The sequence below is a fragment of the Oryzias melastigma genome, linkage group LG11 (genome assembly GCF_002922805.2).
Source record: "Oryzias melastigma strain HK-1 linkage group LG11, ASM292280v2, whole genome shotgun sequence".
Lineage (NCBI taxonomy): Eukaryota > Metazoa > Chordata > Actinopteri > Beloniformes > Adrianichthyidae > Oryzias > Oryzias melastigma.
The window spans coordinates 13,507,591-13,528,865 of NC_050522.1; the positions used below are offsets into that span (position 1 = coordinate 13,507,591).

General features: G+C 45.5%; 1 protein-coding gene across 21 annotated transcripts in view; it reads right to left on the reverse strand.

Annotated features, from left to right (window-relative positions):
• Window positions 1-555: 555 nt before the first annotated feature.
• The window catches only part of macf1a (microtubule actin crosslinking factor 1a), a 183,721-nt gene continuing 163,001 nt past the window's right edge, over window positions 556-21,275 (reverse strand). For 9 of the 21 annotated variants that reach the window (XM_036214306.1, XM_036214307.1, XM_036214309.1 and 6 more), the window contains 36 exons: window positions 19,823-20,029; window positions 19,523-19,750; window positions 19,228-19,446; window positions 18,936-19,139; window positions 18,385-18,393; window positions 17,140-17,365; window positions 16,453-16,679; window positions 16,250-16,372; window positions 16,072-16,173; window positions 15,898-15,999; window positions 15,609-15,782; window positions 15,373-15,528; window positions 15,060-15,257; window positions 14,847-14,975; window positions 14,533-14,715; window positions 14,291-14,446; window positions 14,006-14,212; window positions 13,787-13,906; window positions 13,527-13,696; window positions 13,291-13,450; window positions 13,011-13,205; window positions 12,530-12,802; window positions 12,263-12,451; window positions 12,077-12,188; window positions 11,837-11,997; window positions 11,570-11,732; window positions 11,339-11,493; window positions 11,188-11,262; window positions 10,010-10,027; window positions 9,352-9,469; window positions 8,070-8,132; window positions 7,720-7,752; window positions 4,709-4,926; window positions 3,930-4,052; window positions 2,492-2,594; window positions 556-2,414 (listed from right to left, as the gene is read on the reverse strand). In XM_036214306.1, coding sequence (XP_036070199.1) covers window positions 2,167-2,414; window positions 2,492-2,594; window positions 3,930-4,052; window positions 4,709-4,926; window positions 7,720-7,752; window positions 8,070-8,132; window positions 9,352-9,469; window positions 10,010-10,027; window positions 11,188-11,262; window positions 11,339-11,493; window positions 11,570-11,732; window positions 11,837-11,997; window positions 12,077-12,188; window positions 12,263-12,451; window positions 12,530-12,802; window positions 13,011-13,205; window positions 13,291-13,450; window positions 13,527-13,696; window positions 13,787-13,906; window positions 14,006-14,212; window positions 14,291-14,446; window positions 14,533-14,715; window positions 14,847-14,975; window positions 15,060-15,257; window positions 15,373-15,528; window positions 15,609-15,782; window positions 15,898-15,999; window positions 16,072-16,173; window positions 16,250-16,372; window positions 16,453-16,679; window positions 17,140-17,365; window positions 18,385-18,393; window positions 18,936-19,139; window positions 19,228-19,446; window positions 19,523-19,750; window positions 19,823-20,029 — 5,547 coding nt within the window. In that variant the 3' untranslated portion in view covers window positions 556-2,166. The remainder of the gene's footprint in view (window positions 2,415-2,491; window positions 2,595-3,929; window positions 4,053-4,708; window positions 4,927-7,719; window positions 7,753-8,069; window positions 8,133-9,351; window positions 9,470-10,009; window positions 10,028-11,187; window positions 11,263-11,338; window positions 11,494-11,569; window positions 11,733-11,836; window positions 11,998-12,076; window positions 12,189-12,262; window positions 12,452-12,529; window positions 12,803-13,010; window positions 13,206-13,290; window positions 13,451-13,526; window positions 13,697-13,786; window positions 13,907-14,005; window positions 14,213-14,290; window positions 14,447-14,532; window positions 14,716-14,846; window positions 14,976-15,059; window positions 15,258-15,372; window positions 15,529-15,608; window positions 15,783-15,897; window positions 16,000-16,071; window positions 16,174-16,249; window positions 16,373-16,452; window positions 16,680-17,139; window positions 17,366-18,384; window positions 18,394-18,935; window positions 19,140-19,227; window positions 19,447-19,522; window positions 19,751-19,822; window positions 20,030-21,275) is intronic. The other 12 variants (XM_036214305.1, XM_036214298.1, XM_036214313.1 and 9 more) reach the window with 9 other exon arrangements.

The following is a 21,275-nucleotide window of genomic DNA, read 5'->3' on the forward strand; positions in this document are numbered from 1 at the left end:
CCTGAAGATACAGCGTGACAAAGCGATATATTAAAGTTAACCTTTCAGAGGGATAAAACATCACTTTGGATTCCATGATCTTTAGCATAAGGTTTCTATAAAGGTTTTTGTTCGCTGCCATGAAGAAACAACTCATTGATACTTTAGTCAACCCCCAAAACAAATATATTTAAAGACCAACTCAAATGAAATGTGGTTTTTCTGATGATTCTGAAAGATAATTAAGCTTACAAAGGCATTTGAGTATTTTTTTTAATTTATATTGTGAATTATGAGCAGACGGTTTATCTTTTGACGTAAAAAATATGCTGGGGAGGCCAGAGGGGCGGGGTTGCTTCGCTTAAATGTCAAATGGTACCGCCCACAATTCAGAGGCAAACTTCTAATGAGAAAACTGCAAAAACTATGTCCAAAAAACAACAGTTTAAAAAAAAGGCAAAAAACTGCAAAATCATAACTAAACGACCCCTGGAAAGACCTTTAAGTAGAAACAAAAGATTTACAGAACATAGTTGAAGCCCCACCCCCCAAAACAGAAACACAAACAGAGAAGGCTTTTACTGCAAGCATCATTTTAATACAAAAACAGAACCAAAAAATTGTTTATAATTTTAGTTTTAATTTTACACAAGAGACTCGTGGTAAACCCCCCCTCCCCCGCATGTTATCATCCCAGTGAGAGGAGCATCAGAAAGCAGCAAACGTCTCCCAACACCTTCTGAGGCCAAACCCCCTCATACAATAAATAAATAGCAACAAAAAATCACTTTAAGATGTCTTCTTCTGGTCTGACTATTTTTTTCAATATTTTTTCAAAAAAACTTCATTTAGTGAGATGATGCAGAGATGAATCCTCCCTGCAAATCACACAATATTTGAAAAAGAAAAAAAAAGCCAGGAAGAAGAGACATTGGGGAGGGACGCAGATCCCCGTCATTCATTACTGTAGTTCTCTCTACACGTGAAGGGTAAACCCCTTTGGTCAGGAAACGGTCGTCGTTAGCAACAAAGAAAGTTCAACAAACAAGGCTGTCACTGGAATCAGCGCTCATGTGAGAAATGTTACAACGCAGTAAAAACACACTTTACACACAAAACTTATCAAAGGGCAGAGCGGACCTCTGCTCGGTACAAAACCTCCTCCTCCACCGTAATACTAAATCACTCTGCTGACGTGATATGACGAGGAAATGAAAAATAAATAGGTATTTATTTAAGCTAAATAACAAAAAAAGTACAGCTGGATTATAAATTAATCTGAAAAAACTAAACCACATTTGCAAGTTTTGCATACAGTGACTCCTGACCTGTGTTGCTTCCTGTAACAGACTCACAGCAGGGCTGTGTGTGCGTCGTATGCAGTCGACCCGAAGATGGAACAGCAGAGGGAGAGGCGGTTAGTGCATGCTGGTTGTTGAGCTCCGTGAACATGGTCGTTAACATGTTAGCTTACAAGTTTTGTTGTCAGTAATGTGCTGTTAGTCGTCACCATAAAAACAGTCCTTTCTATTGCTAGATGGTGATTTTTTGGGTGGTGTGAAACCGCAGGGGGCCTCCACGGAGGCAACGCCCCCCCCTCAGAACCTGATCCAGGGAGGAGTCTGTCTTGGTGCGGTGGCGTCCGTAAGCAGCCGCTCTGAGGTTAGCCGCTCTGCGTGCAGCCAGTCCAGGGAAGAGACATGGCAGTCGTTGCATATTTTTCTTTTTTTTGACGCATCCTTGAGACCGTTGATCCACAGGCAAAAATACTCCACCCGCAGTCCGTTCTGGGTTTTTGCTGAATGTCACGAGAGCCTCTCCGCTGTGTGGAGCGGCGGAGGGCGTCTGGTAAAGTCTCAACTCTCTGCCTGATCAGGACAGAGAGCGTCTGTAAAATAAGGCAGCATCTTGTGGTTGGTGTTTGGTTCCATGTCGGGGTGGGGGCAAAGGCAAAGCAGAAGTCTTAAAGGGGAGAAGTGTGTCGACCCCCGCAGACTGGGTCAGAAACAACTGGACCAGAACTCTCTTCTTGTGCATGTTCAGTCGGTCTCAGGCGTGGGGAAGAGTGAGGTGGAAGTTCTCCATCTCCTCCTTTCCCTGGAAATGATCAGTCGTAGTGCATCGGTTCTCTGGATGGAGGTCCAGATTCCTGCTGGTACATCCAAGAAGTTTGTTTCATCGTCTGATTCACTTCTTTGCAGACCCAGTGGTCTTTGGACTGGCGGTCTTCTTGGAAATGGTGGGGATCTTGGAGGGTTTAGCTCCGCCCCCAGGCCGCCTCGGTGTGTCTGAGGTGTCGGAGCAGACGGAGCGAGCGTCCTGAAGCTCCGAAGCATCTGAGGCATCGCTGCCGCGTCGGCTGCTGGCCCTGCTGCCCGCCCGGCTGCCCGCTCTGCTGGTCGGGCCGCTGGCCGTGGACGCTCCTCGTTTAGGATCTGACAGGAAGAAGAGGAGCGTGATGACTCAGCGTCTAAGGGACGAACAAAGAAAAACTCGTACGCTCAACTCTCACCAGTACGCTTGCTGGTGTGTGACGTGCCTCCATTCTCTCCCGTCAGCGAGCCTCTGCTCGAATGAAAGGTCGTCCTCCTTATTTTGGACCCAGATGCTGCCCCCTGCAGGCAAACACGGAAAATGTCAACCAAGATTAAAGCTGCTAAATCTTAAACATATTGTAACTTTTCAACCGTTACAGTTACAGTAAATCAAAGAATATAAACACCGGAGCTTCGGTGATAAAGGGTAAAAAATTTAATAATAATAATTTAAAAAAAACTACAACCGAGTACAGATTTGAATGCTTTGAATTATCTTATCTACAGCCTCAAATATCAGAAGAATAAATAACAAAACTTCTTGCAAAAAAATAAAAATATCTGAATCTCTGAAGCTACGTTCACATGTAACATATTTAAGAACTGCAAGTTCTTGAATGTGCATATAGGCCATAGTGTTCACACTGCACAAGCAGGGAGGGGCTTCTCCTTTTTTCCCTACTGTCTTTTTCTACAGTTGGCAGAAGCTTGGTCACAAATCTTTTTCCTTCACAGCTCGATTCTGATTTATAGAAGACTCATAATTTCGGTCGGGAACAAACCAAAATGATTAGCTTCTCCTCCATGATCAATTTACAAACGTTTAGTACTTCTTTGAATTAAAAGGGGACGCCGTCCATTCGTCCCAACCAAATGTGGGTCTTTAATTGGTCAAAGCTCAACCTGGTGTCATGTTTTGTTCATAGTTTTGAAGCCTGGAACGTGCATTTAGGTGAGTTTACATAAGAGTTTTCGTTTGAAGTGGTCGCTTGAACACCTGTTACTAGGGTGATGTGAACGTAGCTTCAGATTGCAGTCCTTCTGAGAATAATAAAGCTTCTCTTGTGTGAAGGAAATGATGAAACTAAACAGAAGTAACATAAAACACACACAGAACAGAGGAGCCAAGTGAGGGTAGATCTGCAGCACAAGTGGGAGTACTTTTTTAGCTGAAAGTTACTTAAGTAAACTCATAACCCAGCGCTGGACTGAACCAGTAAAGTTTTACTCATTTTACATATAAACTCACACATTTGACAAAAGACCAACGCTAAAACAACAACAACACAAACACCACAGTCTATCATCTAAGTGCAGAAGGTTGTTTGTTTCATCTTCCTTGAATTAATGTTACCTCAAGCTTTCAGATTTTTATAAATCGAAACTTAAAAATAGTTTTCTTCTCAATCAGAACCATTGCAAATGACATGACTTAATTTGCTTAAAAAACAGGGATCAGGTTTCCGTCTGAGCTGCTTTAGGAACCATTTCTCCCGATGAGCTTCAACACTGAAGCAGCAGCAGCAATCGTCCCACAGGGCGGCGTTAAGCATTTGGGTGCATTAGTGCATCAGCGCTTTCAGAGGGGTGGGGCAGGTGGGTGGGGCAGGAGGGTGGGTGGCGTGGGTGCGTTACCTCGTGCCCAAGAGCGCTGGAGCTGCGACCGAGATCTGGGCAGCAGTGGCACTTGGCCGGCGTCGGGCTTTTACTGTTTGCTAGCCACGGCTTGGCATAGTCACGCGAATGAGAGAGGGAGGACTGAAGGAGGGAGAGCAGCAGATGTGGGAGGGGGGAGTTGTGGGGGTCAGGCAGCGCAGAGCGTTGTGTAAAAGCGGATGATTTTTTTTTTTTTTTTTTTTTGAAGCGGTCAGTGCAGGAAAACATTTTTGAAAGCAGGTTAAACGGCAGGAGCGAAAAGGGGGGGAGGAGGCAAAAAGATGACAGAAAAAAACAAAGACAGAAACCAACAGTTAAGGATGAAGTGACAACAGAAGGATGACAACAAATAAACAGTGTGCAACACAAACCCATGAAACGCAGAAACACGCAGGACAAACAGGATGTTCTGATCATTATTCGGCTCCGCTTGGAATTCGCCGGGAAAAGAGCGCAATGAGAAAAACTTCCAAACATGAAGTGAAGGAAACACCAGAGCTCGTTGTTTGCTCTCAGTCTGTCTTATTCAAGTGATATTTTTAATCTGTTCTAATTAACAAGCCTGTTTCAGTTTTTGAAGACATATTTTATGCAGAGCAGCAGCAGTTTATCATGTGGGCGGGAGTGTTGGGACGGAAGTAATGCTACATTGATATCCCAGCATGCCTTTTTTACCCTCCTGCTAGCTTAAAACTCCTCACAACTCCAAGTAAATATTAAGCCTCGTTTCAAGAACAGTGGCAGACTGTGAGCCTTACCCTGGAGGAGGTGGAGGCCGTCGGGGTGGCAGGTGTAGATGGAGCTGAAGGTAGAGAGGCCCCGCTGTGGGAGGCAGAGGAAGACGAGCGGGTGGGCGAGGCGTTGCGGGACCCTGGTTTGGAGCGTCGACCCCGTGAGCGGAAGGCGGCCAGGCCCTGAGACGCTCCTTCAGGAAGGATGAACTTCTCCCTCAGCTCCAGGTTGGTGCGACCCCGAGCTGCAGACAGAAGACAGAAGCGGGAGGGGACCTCATTATTGTGCATCGATCATTCTCGGAGGGCTCAGTTTCTCCTCCAGCAGGGGGCAGCAGAGGCAGCGAGCAGAGTGAGGGAGAGTCAGTGCTTCCTTGGCTGCAGACATCGACGTGTTTGAGCTTGAGAGTGCAGGTGAGATCAGGGAGTCCGAAAACAGAGTCACTTTAGGGGGTGGGGGGTGCGGGTGTGTGAGTGCAACAGAGAAAATTAGTTTTGACCCACAGCGAAAGTTCAGAAAGTGCTGTACACACGAAGCATCATCTGGAGAAACTGCCATCATCGCAGATAATCTGTCAGGGTGGAGTCAGTCGAAACTAACTCCTCTGATTTCATTGTCTGATCAGATTGTGACTATAATAGTGAGTCAAACAAAGGAATCGATCAGTGATCAGTTTGGTGAAGATCCAGTCATTAAATATGACAAAACATCTGAGTATGAACCAGTGTCTCCAGTAAACATGGAAAATACTCTTCAGATGAAGGCGAGCACGTCTGCTGACGAACATCTGAGGGTGCAGAGAGCAAAGCACATCCTCTCCTTCCTCATCGGAGATTTCATTCCACATCCTCTTCAGCTGTGGAGGAGCCAACCCTCCCCACCCCCAGCTCTGCGGTGGGTGCACAGGCTGTGTGGTGGGGCAGCAGTCATGCCTGACCAATGCTCATCAGGAGAGCCCACACTCTGGGGTTTCTCCCTTCCAAAGATGCTGGGCAGCATTTCTGGACAGAAAGTGGTGCAGCAGACAGCAGGAAGCTCGGAGAAGCCAGCCGCAAGGGGGACAGTGATGAAGAGGAGGAGGAGGAAGAGAGCTGAAACATGACAGTCATGTGAGACTAAAGTATATTCACTTTCATTTTAAATCTCTTACATGTAAGGACGGAAAATAACAAGAGATCAACATCTGAAGGCCTTAAAACCAGTTTAATTCATCCTCAGATAAACATGAAATTATTCTATTATGAAAAGTATTGAGTAGAGAGTAAATAAAAAATCTGTCATAACACCTACATTTTATCTAGAATATTCAATTTTTTGATATTTTAATACTTTAAACTGTGACTTATAAGAATGAAAATGGTGGTCATTAGGTTTAGAGGACAACAAATGAACAAATCTTTATCCCTAAAAAGTAGTTTTCTGTAAAAGTGATTTTTAAGGTAATTTTTAAGATAGATTTTCTAAATAAAAGTCAGCGGATTCTGAATCCACTTGAAATGTTCAGCTCCTGTGGCTCATGACACTTCCGCTGCCATGCTTTGTGCTGGGTGCTCTAAAGATATACTAGTCCCTCTATGTCATCGGTGGGCAAAACTACAGCTGGATTCAATGATTTTGATTACCCTTAGAAATGTTTTCTGTAATTCAGGTGTCGCCCCGTAGATGGCACATTACATTTAAATCAACTTTTGTTCAGGCATAGAACGTTCTTCTGAATTCATTATTGTTTGGAAGATCATTTTTTTTTTATTATTCCAACACCACATGAACACATTTCCCTGAGGTCCAGTTTTTCCTTGAGGGACATCAACTCATTCGTGTAAATAGCACTAAAATGAGTACAAAAACTACAATTTTGAAATAAAAACTCCAAAATGTTCTGTTTTAAAGTATTTTTTAACCAAGATTAAGGCGTGCTTTTGTCCGGATCTCGTGTTATTTCTTTCTTTTAAGAGGTGAATTACCAAAACATGACAGAAATCTGCTCCTGGTCCGGCCCTTTTGTTAAGTTTATGAACTTTTTGTGTCCCACGAGTAAGAAAGCCTTTCATTGTTCAAGAAGATAAATGAGTTTCTCTTTGCTAATCAAAGTTTGCCTACATGTCATAGGGTGTGATTTAGCTAGTTTGACTCTTCTGGGGCCATGGTGACCCATTTCAGAAATATTTGTGATGTAGAAAGTACGCTGGGCGGGCCATAAGCCTCTGAGCTCTTAAACATGGAGGGGGAAAGGGGTCGGGGTTGCTCCAAATCAACAGTCCCACCCACTCAGAGGCACATTTCTAAACTCCTGCAGCTCTGCAGAAACTATGTCATTGAAAACAACCCATTTTGTTTTTTTTTTTTTGCTAGAAACCTAAATTTTACAACTGACCAAAATATGATTAGAGTGGAACGTAAGAGAAGGGGGTTTAATAATGTCAAATTCCTTTTGTTTTTAACCATAAGTTTATCTGAGGTTGGATTAAGACCGAGTAGGAATCAAATGTTGCTTTGTTATTTTCCAACTAGTTTACATTAGAAATTAAAAGGGGGTTTCCTGCCTTTTTTGCATGACTGTAGGACATATTTGTGAAGAAAGAAAGAAAACAAGAGGAGAGAAGGGCTGCAGCCTTTACAACCATCAGCTCAGCTGGCGCCTCACTTAAAGCCAGCCTGCGATCCTTTCCCCAGCGCTCAGAAATCTCACCGACAGGAGCTGTGCTGCAAGCTGCATCTTTAGAAACCCAGGTTGGCCACACCCGGGACTTACTCAAATATCCTCCTGGTTTTTTTTTTGGTTGAAATTGTGAACATACAAAGAGACTCCGGCCCAATAAGGGCAGATGTTCAAAGGAAAACCTGAGCAGACCAGGGATTGGCCAAGTCCTGCTTCTGCTGTGCGTGAGGGAAGCACGTGACACACTGACAAGACTGAAACCAGCGTCTGTCAACCGTTAGAAAGAGCGCACACACACATGTGGACACACAGCTGTGGTTAAAGATGGAGCTTGACAGATGAATGGAAAGGTGGAAGACAGAGAGGAAGAGTAGATACCTCGGCAGCAGAAATAGCCAGGAGTGACCGTCACTGAGAGACACAAGAGACAACGTGAAATAACCGCATGCGGAACGAAGACAGTCTCCCTGCTCAAACACACACACACGGCTCAGTCCGTGCCAGAGGCAGTCGCCACGGAAACGTGTTAAAACAGAATCTAACAGTTCAGAGGTCAGCAGCAACAGTTAGTCAGGCGGTCAGCGAGGCACAGCGACGAAGCCAAAACCCACAGACCCAAGAAAAACAAGAGAACATGGAAAAGAAAGAACCTGCAGGGGACCAACCGGAGGAAAACGAACAAAAAGAAGGAAACAAAAGACAGGCAGTGAGAAAGAGAGAAGCCCAACCTATACGAGATGAGATGGAGCTACTGGAATCGGAGCGGAGAATCTTAAGTCCTGGATGATGCACTGAGGAAAGAGAAAAAAACAAAAAGAGGGAGGAGGAAGAAAAGGGGAGGGAGAGATCTGAGGACCATGCACCATGCAAACTACCATCGTCATTACGCAACAGAACGTGAGGAGAGTGAAGGAGTGATGTGGAAGATTAAATCAAAGGAGGTGAACCCCATCAGGATGGATAGAAGAGACAGAGATATGAGAGAGAAACGGTCTAGGGAGGAGATGAAGAGGAGCAGCGACCCGTCACCTGCTGACAAACATGACAAACGTTAACCTTAAACTGCTTCACCCGACGCCCAGAAGGTTACCGGACATCCTGTAGGAGATTCATGTTCTTTGCTTCTACTTTTGAATTACTTTGATTTGAAAGAAAATCTAAAAAAACAGTAACGTATGCTATTTTGAATTTTATTCTTGTAAAATTCTGACTTGGATAAGTTTATTACTCTGTTTTCCTTCAACCTGACTCCTCCAACCAAACACATTGAGGAATCCTTTGTGTCCCACAATGCAACACCTCCAGATGCTTGATGGAAACTTGTTGTGTCCAAATTCCTTCACTACTTAGTGCACTATACAGAGAGATTTTGTGCAAAATCTGAGTGCAGCGATACTAACTAGACCATAATGCATTGTGTTTGATTTTTTATGTGGAAAAAAGTGTATTTAATGGATTTTTAAAAAATTATCCAAGTTTTCATTCTCAGAACACAGTGGAATTATAGTCTTCAAATAATCTTCATTTTTATTTGCTTTTTTGAAATAAATTGCTTTTATTTTATTGTAGATTACATTTATTTTTTAAGGTTAACTCATGTTTTATTACCGGTTTCCTATCCCAAACCAGGATGGGGAGGGGGGTGTTACATCTCTGTAATTAGTAGATAAGTAAGGATGCTGTTTGAACTGAATACATTCCTAAAAGGGTTTACTTGGAGAAATTGGTGACATCATATTTGGCGTTTAAAAAAAATAGTGGTGAGTATAGTGTGTTTAGAATCCAGGGCACTGGATAGTCTTGCACTATATGGTTGTCAGAGAGTAAGAAGGGAATTCAGACATAAATGAGTCTTCAATAAAAGTTAGCTATTGGCAAAAATGTTTTTTGTTGTTTTAAGTATTAACTTTCACTCTGAAATAATAAATTCTGTAGCCATCTGAGAATTCCCAACAACCGGAGTCTTCAGATGAGGAAAAAAGGTTGTGTTTGTGGGTAAACACCACTCACCTCTGCAGGGATCATTCTTGACCAGAAACTCATCGAGAGCCATCCAGCCCCCTCCGACTCTCACCATCACCGTGCTGCGCAAAATCCTCACCAAACGCAGCTGCTGAGAGTCTCCGAACTGAGCAGACCGAGAGGAAGGAGGAGACAAGGAAGACACAATAGTTAGTGTTCTGATAAATGATTCGAAAGGGACGTCCATTTACCCATTCACCAAATCTGAAATCTACTCCATGCAGTGACAGAAAGAACATGCACTGACAGAAATGAGGAGCATAGGATTAACAGTCGGACCACCACCATCATGGTGAGAAAACCACCACCGCTTCAGTGACCAAGCAGAAGAAATCCTCTGGATTTCTCTCCAAGCAGCTTGATTCGCTTGGTTGCTTCAGCACACAGTTTAGCAGCAAACTGCTAATTATCCCTTCAGCCACGTTGCTTCCCCACACAGAGCAATTAGTCTCTCTAAACGGCAAACAAATCCCAGCATCAACACAGGAGGGCGGTGAAACCTGATTACTCGCTGCAAAGCCACAGAGGAGCACTGCTTCTATTCAAATTCTTTTTCCAGAAAGTTTGTGTTTGCAGCTGAGGTTCAGTGGCGGAGGACAACGAGGAAGCAGCTTTCACGCGTCCGTTCACGGCAGGGGCACTTTACCTGGTTTCCGAGGAAGAACTACAATAAATCCAGCAGACGGGGAGGAGCGGAGGGACACAAGGAGAAAGAAACAGAGCGAGAATGAAACAAACAAGAACTGACAACTCATGTTCATTTGAGCAAAACCATTTGTGGTAAAATATCCTTGGAAGCAACTAGTGACGTTTGTGGAGGAGGAAGTTGGAAAAGAAGACGGAGGTGGAGGGGTAACATGCAGCGAGACACAAAGCAAACAAAAAAAAGAAGTTAAAACTCCAGTGTCCTGCAGTCAAACACTGGCTGCAACCATCATCATCATCAGAGGAGGAGGATGATGAGGAAGAGGTCTGCAGTGGTGTCAGTGATCCAGTAAATTCTGCTGTTAAGAATGAGTCTGGCTACTGATGGGTGAAGGCAAGGTAGACCCTGGACAGGTTACCAGTCTGTCGCAGTTTACACAATTAGAAACATATGTTTTGAAGATATTCATATTAATCTGATAAGTTAACATACTGCAAAAATTATTAGTGAAATTCTGATGAGATTGTTAATAGCTAACAGTGTTACATGGATTGGAACAGAGAAGCTCCAACAATTGTTCTGCTTCTCCTGGAGGGCATCTGAGTTTGGCCACTAGGTGGCGATTGTGCTAGATCTTTACTGCTTATTCAAGAAGAAGAAAATATGAGCAAAAAAGATGCTTTTAAACACAAATGGTTACTTAAAAATATTTCCTTAGAGGAGTTCAGAAATTCATCCCTGTGAGTTTATAAAGATATTCTTTTAATCAGTAAAGTATGCTTAGTTTAGTTGAGTGTTAGCATTAGCCGTCCTATGGGAATCCCATTGTATGTTAGCATCAAACTGGTGGACTTTAGCCTTATGTGTTAGATCAATTTCTGCTCTAAAACCATAAAAAGTGTTCATCTGTTAGATGGGATTTACACAGTTACATTCATATCTCAGTGATGGAGAAGGAAGTCCTGGAGCTGTGAGAAGTTAAATCATGTTATGTCATTATTATTCTGTGGTAGTATTATAGTCAACATAATGCATGAATTGAAGTTAGTTAAAACATGTTCAATTCTACAAAACAGAAGTCACATTCCTCTTTCTTCTTTAACTCTGAGGATGCTAATGCAAATGTTTTAATTTTAACTTTTTAGACATCATAGTTAAGAGTTTCAAACACAACTCACCCGGTATTTATTCTCTCCTATCTGCTCCACCTGGAACCTCTTGGCACACTTGCACTGAGCCACCTGCCGGGTCACCTGCACGACCCCAGACAACAGTTAGCATGCTGGTGCTCACCCGTGTTCTTTGAGCGTCTCTCTCACATGTTCTTACCTCGTCCTCTATCTTATCAGCATCAGTGGTGGGCCTGTAGGCGTCCTTGTTGGGGTGCAGAGCAGCCACAAACTCGTAGTAGTCGATGTAACCGTCGCCGTCTCTGTCAAATATGTCCGCCACGGCCGTCATCTCCAGCTTGCTTGTTGGAAATTCTGCACAGACGGAACAGAGCAGAACTCTGGCTTTTGCTCTTGAAGGTTGAGGATTAGTTACAAGCGAGGATCGTACTTGAGGCTAAGATGCCGTCGATGAACTCCTGCCGTGTGATCTTTCCGTCCTGGTCCTTATCGATGCGGCGGAAGAAATCCATGACGCGAGACTTCTTGTGGTTCATCCAGCGCATGTACTTCTTCCTCCACACGTCAAAATCAAAGTTGGCAAACTCCTTGAGCTGAGAGCAGATCATACATTTTACTTAACAAGTCAAAGAAAATGATCAAACACTGCTCATCTGGAAAGTTTTTGAGTTTTCCAGATAATTCCGAAATCCGTCACCTCTTCCAGTCTGTCCAGAGCGTCGTTGAGTTTCCGCTGGCGGTCCAGCGTCAGCAGCCACACCTGCTGCCACCTGGCGCAGAGCTGGTTGAGGCGAGGGTTCCCTCCGGAGAGCTGCATGGGAGCCTGCTGCTGCTGCTGCTGCTGTTGCTGGTGTTTGCCTAAAGAGGACGAGGACGGATATTGTAATCTGGTGGATGTTAGAACGTGTTAGAATCAAGTGAGGTGAAGCAAACATACGAGCTCCTCTCCTCTCAGCCAGGCTGCTGGGGGGCTCCGCTGGTTTCCTTTTGTAAGTCTTTGTCACTTTGTCAAAATCCGGCTGCTTCCGCGTCATCTCCTCTATGAATGTCTGAAAACCCCAAACGCACTGTGAGGAAAACCTGCGGATGGACGCAGGAGGAGAAAACCTGGAGAAAAGCTCACCTGGTGCTCGGAGATGAGCGTTTTGAGTTGTGGGATGTCCTGAGGAAGCGGCTCCGTGTCTCTCTGAATCAGAGTGGTCTCGGCCCACTGGAGCCACGACAGCAGCTCCTCCAGCAGGTTGGCGTTGTTGAGCACTTCGGTAAGAGCCGTCTCCAGTCGCTGTTCGTGCTGTTTGGCCCAGGTCAACACCTGAAAGGCGAATTCATTCACTTCCATCAAAGAATGAACCAGATGCTGTAAACCTCTCAATTCTGTGTCTTTCCTCACCTCCTCAAAGCGCGCCCTGATGATGGTGATCCAGTGTTTGATGGTGGTGATGGAGTCCGGGTGGCACACTGTAAGGATGCCCTCTCCCATGCCAGCGGCCTTGTTCACGTCCGTCCTCTTCTCCTCCACGGTTCCCATGAAGTCTCGATGCGTCCGCAGCAGCGCCTGCAGAGTCTCCGCCTCCTCAGGGAGGACGCCACGGAAACGGAGCGACTGCTCTGCTTCCGAGAGCCACTCCAGCAGCAGCTGCACAGCGGTGCGGAACTCCTCGGCCTGACACAAAGAAGGGGTCCTTAGATTTGTTTGAAAACAAGGTCGGCTTCCTTTTTGTTGCACAAATGACAGAATTCTGACATTTTCAAAATGCTTGTGACACTAAAACAGTATTTTGTGTTTGTAAGGGGAAGATTTATGAATGCAACATGGCTCCATTGGAACCAAACTACAGCAAACAAATCAACAAGTCTTCTTGCGCTCTGACCTGCTTGAGCGCCTGCTGGAGGCGGGTCTGTTTGGTCACCGACAGGGCGCACACCGTGTCCCAGCGGTTGCTGAGCTCCTGCAGCTGAACCTTGACCCAGGCTGTGTCGTCACGGCCCGTCTCCATCAGATCCCGGGCCGAACGCTTCAGAGCCTGAACGCTGCTGGTTCTCTTTCCCAGTTCTTTTTGAAAAGCCTGCAGCAGAGGGTCAAACGGGGTCAGGCAGGCGTTTAGGACATCCAGGAAAAGAAGCAGATGTTGAGCTCCTACGGCCACGCACCTTATGCGTGTCCATGAGGTTGGACACCAAATCCAGGTCTCCGTGGACAGGCTGGTCTTCGGCTAGCTGAGGCTCCACTCGGTAGAGCCAGTCCACCAATGCCTGAAGAGCTTCTGCAAACTGACCTGAGAAGAGCAGAGCCTCCTCCAGCTTGTGCTGCCTGCGTTGAAGAGAGAAACACCTTTAAGTATCTATTTTCCTTTGTATCTTAGTTATCAGTGGAGATATATCCGTACCTTTCTACACTCTTTCCACAAACCGTGTCCCACTTATCCCGAACCTCCCCGACCAGGTGATCCAGTTTCTGCTGGTCGGCGGGCAGCTGAGCTTTGTCCCTCATGGCCTTCCCGGACCTCACCGTGGTGTCGTAAACGGGCTGCTTGGATCCCAGAGCTTTTTGAAACTCCTGCAGAAGTGGAGAAATATTAGTGAGTAGATTAAAGCAGAGCATTGAGTTGAGTATTTTTGTTCCATGATGCCGTGCTCTCTGTGGTACCTTGTGTTTAGTGAGCTGCACTTTGATCTTGTCTGGTTCGTTGGAGATTTCCACTTCTGAGTCCAGCTTTTTCTCAGCTTCTTCCAGCCAGTCAGTCAGCTTCCTCCAGGCTTCATGGAACTGGTGACAGCATCATTGTTTTATTTTTGTTATTAGATAAAATTCTAAATTGCTGTGAAACAGGCTCCAGAGGAGTGGAATTCAGAAGTAGCTTCTCACCTGCTTAGCACGTTTGCGAGCCTCGTCGAGGTGTCGCCCGCGGTCCAGAGACCTCTGCACCAGCTTGTCCCAGCGAGCCTGGACGCTGAGCAGCAGGTTCTTGATGAGAACCACATCCTGCTTCAAGCTGGCAAAGCGGAGCTGAGAGCCAGCCTTCTCCAGAGCCAGGACCTGCTCCCGATGCGTGTTCACTTCATTCACAAACACCTGTGGAAACGAGAGCAATGAGCATCCCAGATATCTTCAAAACCAGAGTGACTTCAGCGGCTTCTCTGAGGTTCTAACCTTGTGCTCGTCGATTTGGAAGAGGACCGTGTCCAGGATGAGGCTGGGGGGCTGGGCCATGTTCAGAGTTTGCTCGGCCTGAGTCAGCCAGTTGATGGTGTCCTGCAGTGAGGTCTGGAATCCTGTTGCCAGGGAAACGGCCTCTTCCAGCTTAGCCTGGACACGTTTTAAAGATTAAACCTTTCTCGCAGACGTAAACAGAACTAAACCAGAAGAGGACCATGCGCTTCATAAGTTCGTACCCTGCGGTCGTCCATCTTGGCGTTAAGGCTGGCCCACTTGTTTTGCAGCATGGCCAGGTTCTGCTGGGTCTGCGTGGTGCCCGGTCCGGCCTCCTCTCCTCCACGGGCCATCAGCATAGACTCTCCCTGATCCAGCAGACGGTGGTACTGTTCTGATCGCTGAGCCAGCTGAGCCTGGAGCTCCTGTAGACAGAGAGAAGAGGAGGTGCGGTTTGAAGTACCTGATGGTCACCACCTGCACAGCGTGCAAACTGATCCGCTCATGTCAGATGATATCACACGCCTGATTGGATCTAGTGAGGTGTTCTGGTTACCTCGTGCTGCTGCAGCTGCTCTCTGGCTGTTTCGGGGAGACCCCCGGTTGGTTTGGCAGCAGACAGGTGGCTCTCCGTTCTCCTCAGCCACTGGAGGAACTCCTCCAACTCTCCATGGAAACCTTCAGCCTGCAAAAGCACAGTGAAATATTTATCATGACTTGTTATCCTGCAGACTGAGGGGAAATCATCTGCTTTCTCGTTTTCCTGTACCTGCTGCAGAGCAGCTTCCAGAAGCTTCTGTCGCTCCTGCGTCTTCAGCAGCAGACTCTCCCAGCTCTGGTTCAGCTGATCCAGCTGCGCCCTCAGGTGGCTGGCCTCGTCGCCTGGAGAGGACTCCAGCAGCTCGGCAGCAGCACTGTTCACAGTCTCTACTGTGGCGTGGTGGGACAGCACATCATTACGCAAAACCTGTAGGAGAGGAAAGAGGTTAATTAGGGGTTCAAATTGAAATGCTTAGACTAACGAATCAGTACGAGGAAAAGATTACATCAAGATTGTTACAACAATAATCATGCAGACTTACGCTGTGTTTGGCCAGCTCGATTTCGATGGCCTTGGGGTCGGAGCTGACTGGTCGCTGGGTGTCCAGAGTGGTGTGTGTGTGGTTCAGCCACGCCTGCAGTTCAGAGAGGGCGTGCTGGAACTGACCCAGAGCCAGTAGGGCTCCCTCCAGCTTATGCTGCAAGGAAGAAACACAGAGACTCAGTCTCCAGAGGAGGAGTCAAACACGCTTCCCTTAATCTGGAGTGGCTTCAGTACCTGTCTCTGGGTGATTTTATCTCCCAGGTTCTCCCAGAGGTGCCGGAGTTCAGTCAGTGGCTCTTGGATCATGTCCCGATCTGTTTGGTCTGACACTTTTTTCAGTAGCAGCTCCCCCTGGTGGCAGAGCTTCTCCATGTCAATCTGCTGCTGGTACACCTCCACCTTGTACTGCTGCTCAGGAGAAACAAGCAGCAGTTAGCCCCCTCATACGAACACTAAACATCTGTAACTGATCCAAGCTTCAAGTGTCCGTCAGTCACGGATGACTGAGCAGCTTTTTACCAACCTTGAGTTCTTCAATCTGCTGTTTGACGGTTCCCAGATCAGTTCCCACTGTCGACATGTCACACAGTTTGATCACAGCGTTGTCCAGGTAGTCAAACATAGCCTGCAAATGATGCAGAGACTAGATCAGATTAAGAAAAAAGAAAAAAAGAGCTTTAAGCTTCTCTGCACAAACCTGCAGGGCATCCTGATATTGAACCGAGGCCGTCATCGCGTCATCCAGCCTCTCCATCCTCTCCCTCCACGTCCGGTTCAGACCCTCCCAGGCAGCGTTCATCTGAAGGACAAACAGGAGGCACCGGTGAGTCAACTTCTGGACAGCTTTAAAGCAGTTTCAGTGTTTCAGTTCTCACTTCATCTATGGTTTTCTTGACTTCAGGTTTTTCTGTCTCTCCACAGGCAAAGATGAGGTCAGCTCCAAGCGTCCTGACAAACTCTAGCTCCTCCCTCAGGCCGTCTGTCTCCGCCTTGATTGCCTAATTTTTTTGAAAAAATTCCCATGAGTCACTTATCTGACTAAAACAGCTCTGTTTTAGCCTGCAGCTCATCCTCAGACCTCAGCTGCCTCAATCTGCTGTTTGATGAGTGACGGGTCCACGCCCGGGTCCTCCAGGTCCTTCACGATGTCCTGGGTGTCTCGGAGCGTGGTCAGCAGGGCCACCACGTCAGCCCAGAACTTTCCGGACAAGTCCAGGACGTCGTTCAGTTTTCCCTCTCTCTCCTCGGCACGCTGCCGGATCTCATCCCACAGAGAGCGAAGGCGCAGGAGGCGGGAGCGAACAGCTGTGGCATAGGAGACACAGAGTCTCACTAGGCATCATGGGTAAAATGACAGTCACATACCAGGAGTTCATTAACCTAATTTGATCATTATTTTAACAACAGGGGTATGTTCGATCTTCAGAGTCTTGATGTCTGTGAACAGTGAGGACTTTCTTTTAAAAGAACCCAAAGCTCCCGAGGGGGCGATGTTACAAAGAGACATCTGTCCTGATTGTTCTCACTGGAAAAAATAAACTTTTCTGCTGATTCTGCTCATTTTATCTGCTGGTTCACTTGCTCTGGCTCCACTCCGAGGACCAAAGCTCACAATAAGAGCTGTAAAGGTTTCCATCATTTCACAGACCTCAAAGACCTTTCCTTAGAAGAATATGTTAAAAGCTCAGGAGGATTTAAAACAAATCTGAAAAAATTCTGAACTCTTTCTTCTGAGTCTTCACAACATTGAAGGTACATCTCTCACCCTGAGCAGCGGGGTCGTCGTGAGCCGCTCTGCTGATGAGCTCCTCTCCGCGGGCGCACAGGGCCGAGAAGCTCGGCAGAAGTTTATCCAGCTCCAGCCCCTGAGCACGATGCTCTGCCAGCTGCTCCCGGATCTTCTCCACCTCTGCAGCCACTGGAGGGGGCAGCCGCAGCCGCTGCACCGCCCCCTCCAGAGTCTCCAGGAGCGGGTCCATCTTATCATGAAACTGGAAGCAGAAAAAACAGAGGACACAGTTATGACGGAAGGAGGGAGAGTGGGTGATGAAGGTCACGAGTTGGAATACTTGGTGACATTCTGAAAGTGGGGAAACTGAGACTGAGTTTGCCTGCAGTAACAGCATCACACTTTCATTACATCATCCAGGGATGGAAAGGAACCATTCACACCCGAGTTCACTTAAGAGCGACTAGAGTGAGCTTCTGAACAGTGTTCCCTCACTATCTCGGCTCACCTTTCTCTGTCTTAGAGATTTTTGCCGTGTGATTTTCCCTGCTTTTTTTAAACAGCATATCCTATTCTGCATCCTGATTGGCTGGAGACCTTGTCAATCAATCTCCTTCATGCTGTGTCTCCTGTACAGATACGTGTAGCTCTCCAAATCAACATAAATCTTAAATTGTGATCAAATCTGTTTTCATTTTATAAAACTAGACTTGTTTTTCTGTAAAGGTTTGAACTTTGAGGGTTTAAATACGAGAGAAAAGTGTGAAAATGGTAATATAAGTGTAATATAACTATAACGTAACCCCCAAGATAAAAAAGGGAACACTGTACAACATACTACGGAGACTCCTGCAACTACAAACAGGACATACAAATGGGAAGCTAGTAAACTGGCTTATAGGAATAGAAGAAAAACGTTACGGGAGATTCATATCAAATACTACAACAATACATTCTCATGCTTTGACTCAGCAGAATCCTGGCTCCAGAACACACTGAAATGCTCTGGAGCTGCAGCTGTTTCTCATCAGAGACCTATGAGCTACCGTTATCAGTAGACAGCCTGTCAGCTTCAGTTCAGTAAAACAGGATTCAAAGTTCAAAACCGAAGAAGACCGAGCTGATATTTGTCTTCTGAGTCTTTTAAATACAAACAGATTAGTTGTAATCTTCACAATATTTAACAATAAACTGCTTTTTTTATGCCTTTAGCTTTGAAAACCAACAGTTTTCTTCACGTTCAGAAGTTTAAACGACAGCTTGATGCAGTCGTGGACTTACCTCTAGCAGCTGGGTGATTGCAGTGAGCAGTGACCATGAAGAAAATGGTGGAGAGGAGCAACACACAGCACACCCACAATGAACGAGGGATGGAGTTAGGTATGAGTGACAATGGGGGGGGGTTAGGTGAGAGAATGATGGGGGAGGAGACAAGGTGGTGGGAGTAAGATGGAATGGAAACAGGGTGAGTGGAGGAGGAGGAGGAGTGAGACATGGAGCGGTTTGAAGGGGGCGGAGGGTGGAGAAACAATACAGTGAGTTCAATCAGTCATGCAGTACATGTGCAAAGTGGCACGCGATATCCACTCTGTATTTTGATTTTTTTTCTTATTAGATAAAATGCAAAAGAATGAAACAAAAATGTACAATTTTTTTTTTTACCTAATTTCTAATTGACAGAAGGTCTCACTAAAACTTTGCTAAACAGGATATTAAAACAAAAGCTTAAGCTAAACTGTTATGTTTTACAGTTGTGGGACAATAAAGTTTCATTTGAATAAAAAAAAAACAACACAATGCAGAAAGCTCAGGCCTGCTCGTCTGTGTCGTACCTGTGCAGACTGGGACACTGCCTCATCCAGCACTGTGGCACGACCTTTCACCTCCTCCTTGATGGCCAGGTAGCGCCTCTCGGCGTCCATGTAGCGCTGCCTCACCGTCGCCCCCTCCTGGAGACTGAGTTCTGCCAGCTGGGGCCCGATCTTCAGCAGCTTGTCGATGTGAGGCTTGTGCTCGGCGATGGACTCCCTGAGCAGCTGGACGGGGAAGTGGGGAGAGGAAAGAGATGAGTTGGTGACATTTAGCTGTTGAAAAGAAGGGGACCACAGAAACTGATGCTAATACCCTCATCTGGTCTTGCTGCAGACGGAGAGCGTCTGTGTCGATGGCTGGAGGTGGAAGCTGAGTAATGAGGGTTTCTGTTTCACACAGCCACGGCTCCAGCTCTTCGTGAGTCTCCCAGAACCGCGCCACTAGAACCTGGGCCTGCTCCAGCGCAGAGAACCGCTCGCTGTGATTCTGACTTACTGCGTCATAACGAGCACTCAGAGAGTTGGTCTTAACCTGAAGGAGATCAAGGAGACAATCAGAAACTGGATTTGATGCTTTTTGGTATCTAAATAAACTGCGAGCGACTTGCCATCAGAGCATCTTTCTGAGCGTAGCTGCAGGCCTCCATGATGTCCTCTCTGGTGCTCAGGAGCTGATCGACAGTGTCTTTGTGTCGGATTATGTCAATGTTGAAGGCCCTCTGCACTTGCAGCTGAGCCACGGTCACGTCAGGCTCCAGACTGAGAGGCCCCAGAGACGCCAGCTTACGCTCCGTCTCTGCAACCCAGGCCAACTCTGCATCCACTGCCTCCTCGTACTGACAGCAGAAGTTACATTTAGCAAGATTGTTGGAAATCAGAATAATTGCGACTTGGAGGGGTTGCAGTACCTGCTGTGACCTCTGGATGGCAGCCTGCACCAGCTGCACCCGCTGAGTGATGGTTTCGTCCGCATGCCGGTATCTCTGATTGGCATCAGCCACAAGGCGGTCCAGGCCTTCGCGAGCTCGCCACGGCACCAGGTCCAGGAGGGCGTTTCCCACCTCGTTAACTGTGTCCAGAACCAGACGCTTCTCAGCAGACACTTTCTTCAGCTCCTGCAGAGAAGGAACACAAGAGCCCACAATCACACTCTAAAATCTACAAGTTCTTCAAGATAAAATGAGACGTTTTCTTAAAAAAAAAGATTTGAGGTAAAGTCAAAGCGGAATAGAAACTAAAAATGTCAGTGAAGATAACTGAGATACAGACACTTGAGAAGGCGAAAATCCTTTCAAAAGCTCTCACAGACTTGAGTTATCAGTGTTGCTATGGTAACCCAGCCTTGGGTGGGCTGAAACTGGAAAAGCTGAAATGTCATGAAAAGAGCATTTTGAAAAAAGCCTTTAATAAACAGCAAAGTGCCTTTATTAAAGAACATCTTCAAGAAGATGAAGAATTTCTCTTTTCAATAACTACACGACCATTTACTGCAAATAGTCTTCATATGCAGACAGAAATAAAGCAACATCAGCTCTGGCTTACCAAACTCTTAAAAATGGCAATTTATTTCCTGTAAAGTTGTTTTAAAGTTTCGTTGATGAAGTTTAGATTGTTTCTTTACAGTAAAAGTAAAGAAAAACACAAGATGCCTGAAAGTTTAAACATTGTTGTTGTTTCTGAAGTTCTTCTGATATATATAAAAGATTCTGCATGACGTGTAATGTACGACGGACTATTACGGCCGCCAATGATGTGTCGTGCTTTAAGTTGTAGATTTATGACTTTTAAAGTCAGAAATGTATGACTTTTTCTCCTAAATTTAAGACTCTTTGACCAAAATTTACAACTTTTTCTACTAAAGACTTTTTTCTCTTAAATGTACATGTTTTAAAGTTGTAGGTTTACAACTTTTAAAGCCAGAAATGTACACATTTTTTTTCTCCTAAATTTCTGACCTTTTTTCTCCTAAATTTATGTTTTAAAGTAGTAAGCTTGCAACTTCTAAGGTCAGAAATGTAACTTTTTTCTCTTAAATTTATGTGTTTTAAGACATAGATTTATGGCTTATAAAGTGAGAAATATATACTTTTTTCTGATAAATGTATCACTTTTTTTCTCCTAAATTTATCACTTTTTTTCCTCCTAAATTTACGTTTTTTTTAAAGTTGTAGATATACGACTTTTAGTCAGAAATTTACGACTTTAAAACATAAATGTACATGAAAAGAAAATCAGAAATTTAGTTAGTAACTTCTAAAGTCATACATTTACGACCTTTTTCTCATAAATTTACAACTTTAAAGTCATACAATTTTTACATTTTGTTTGTAAAAACGCCCTAATATTCCATCGTAATCATGA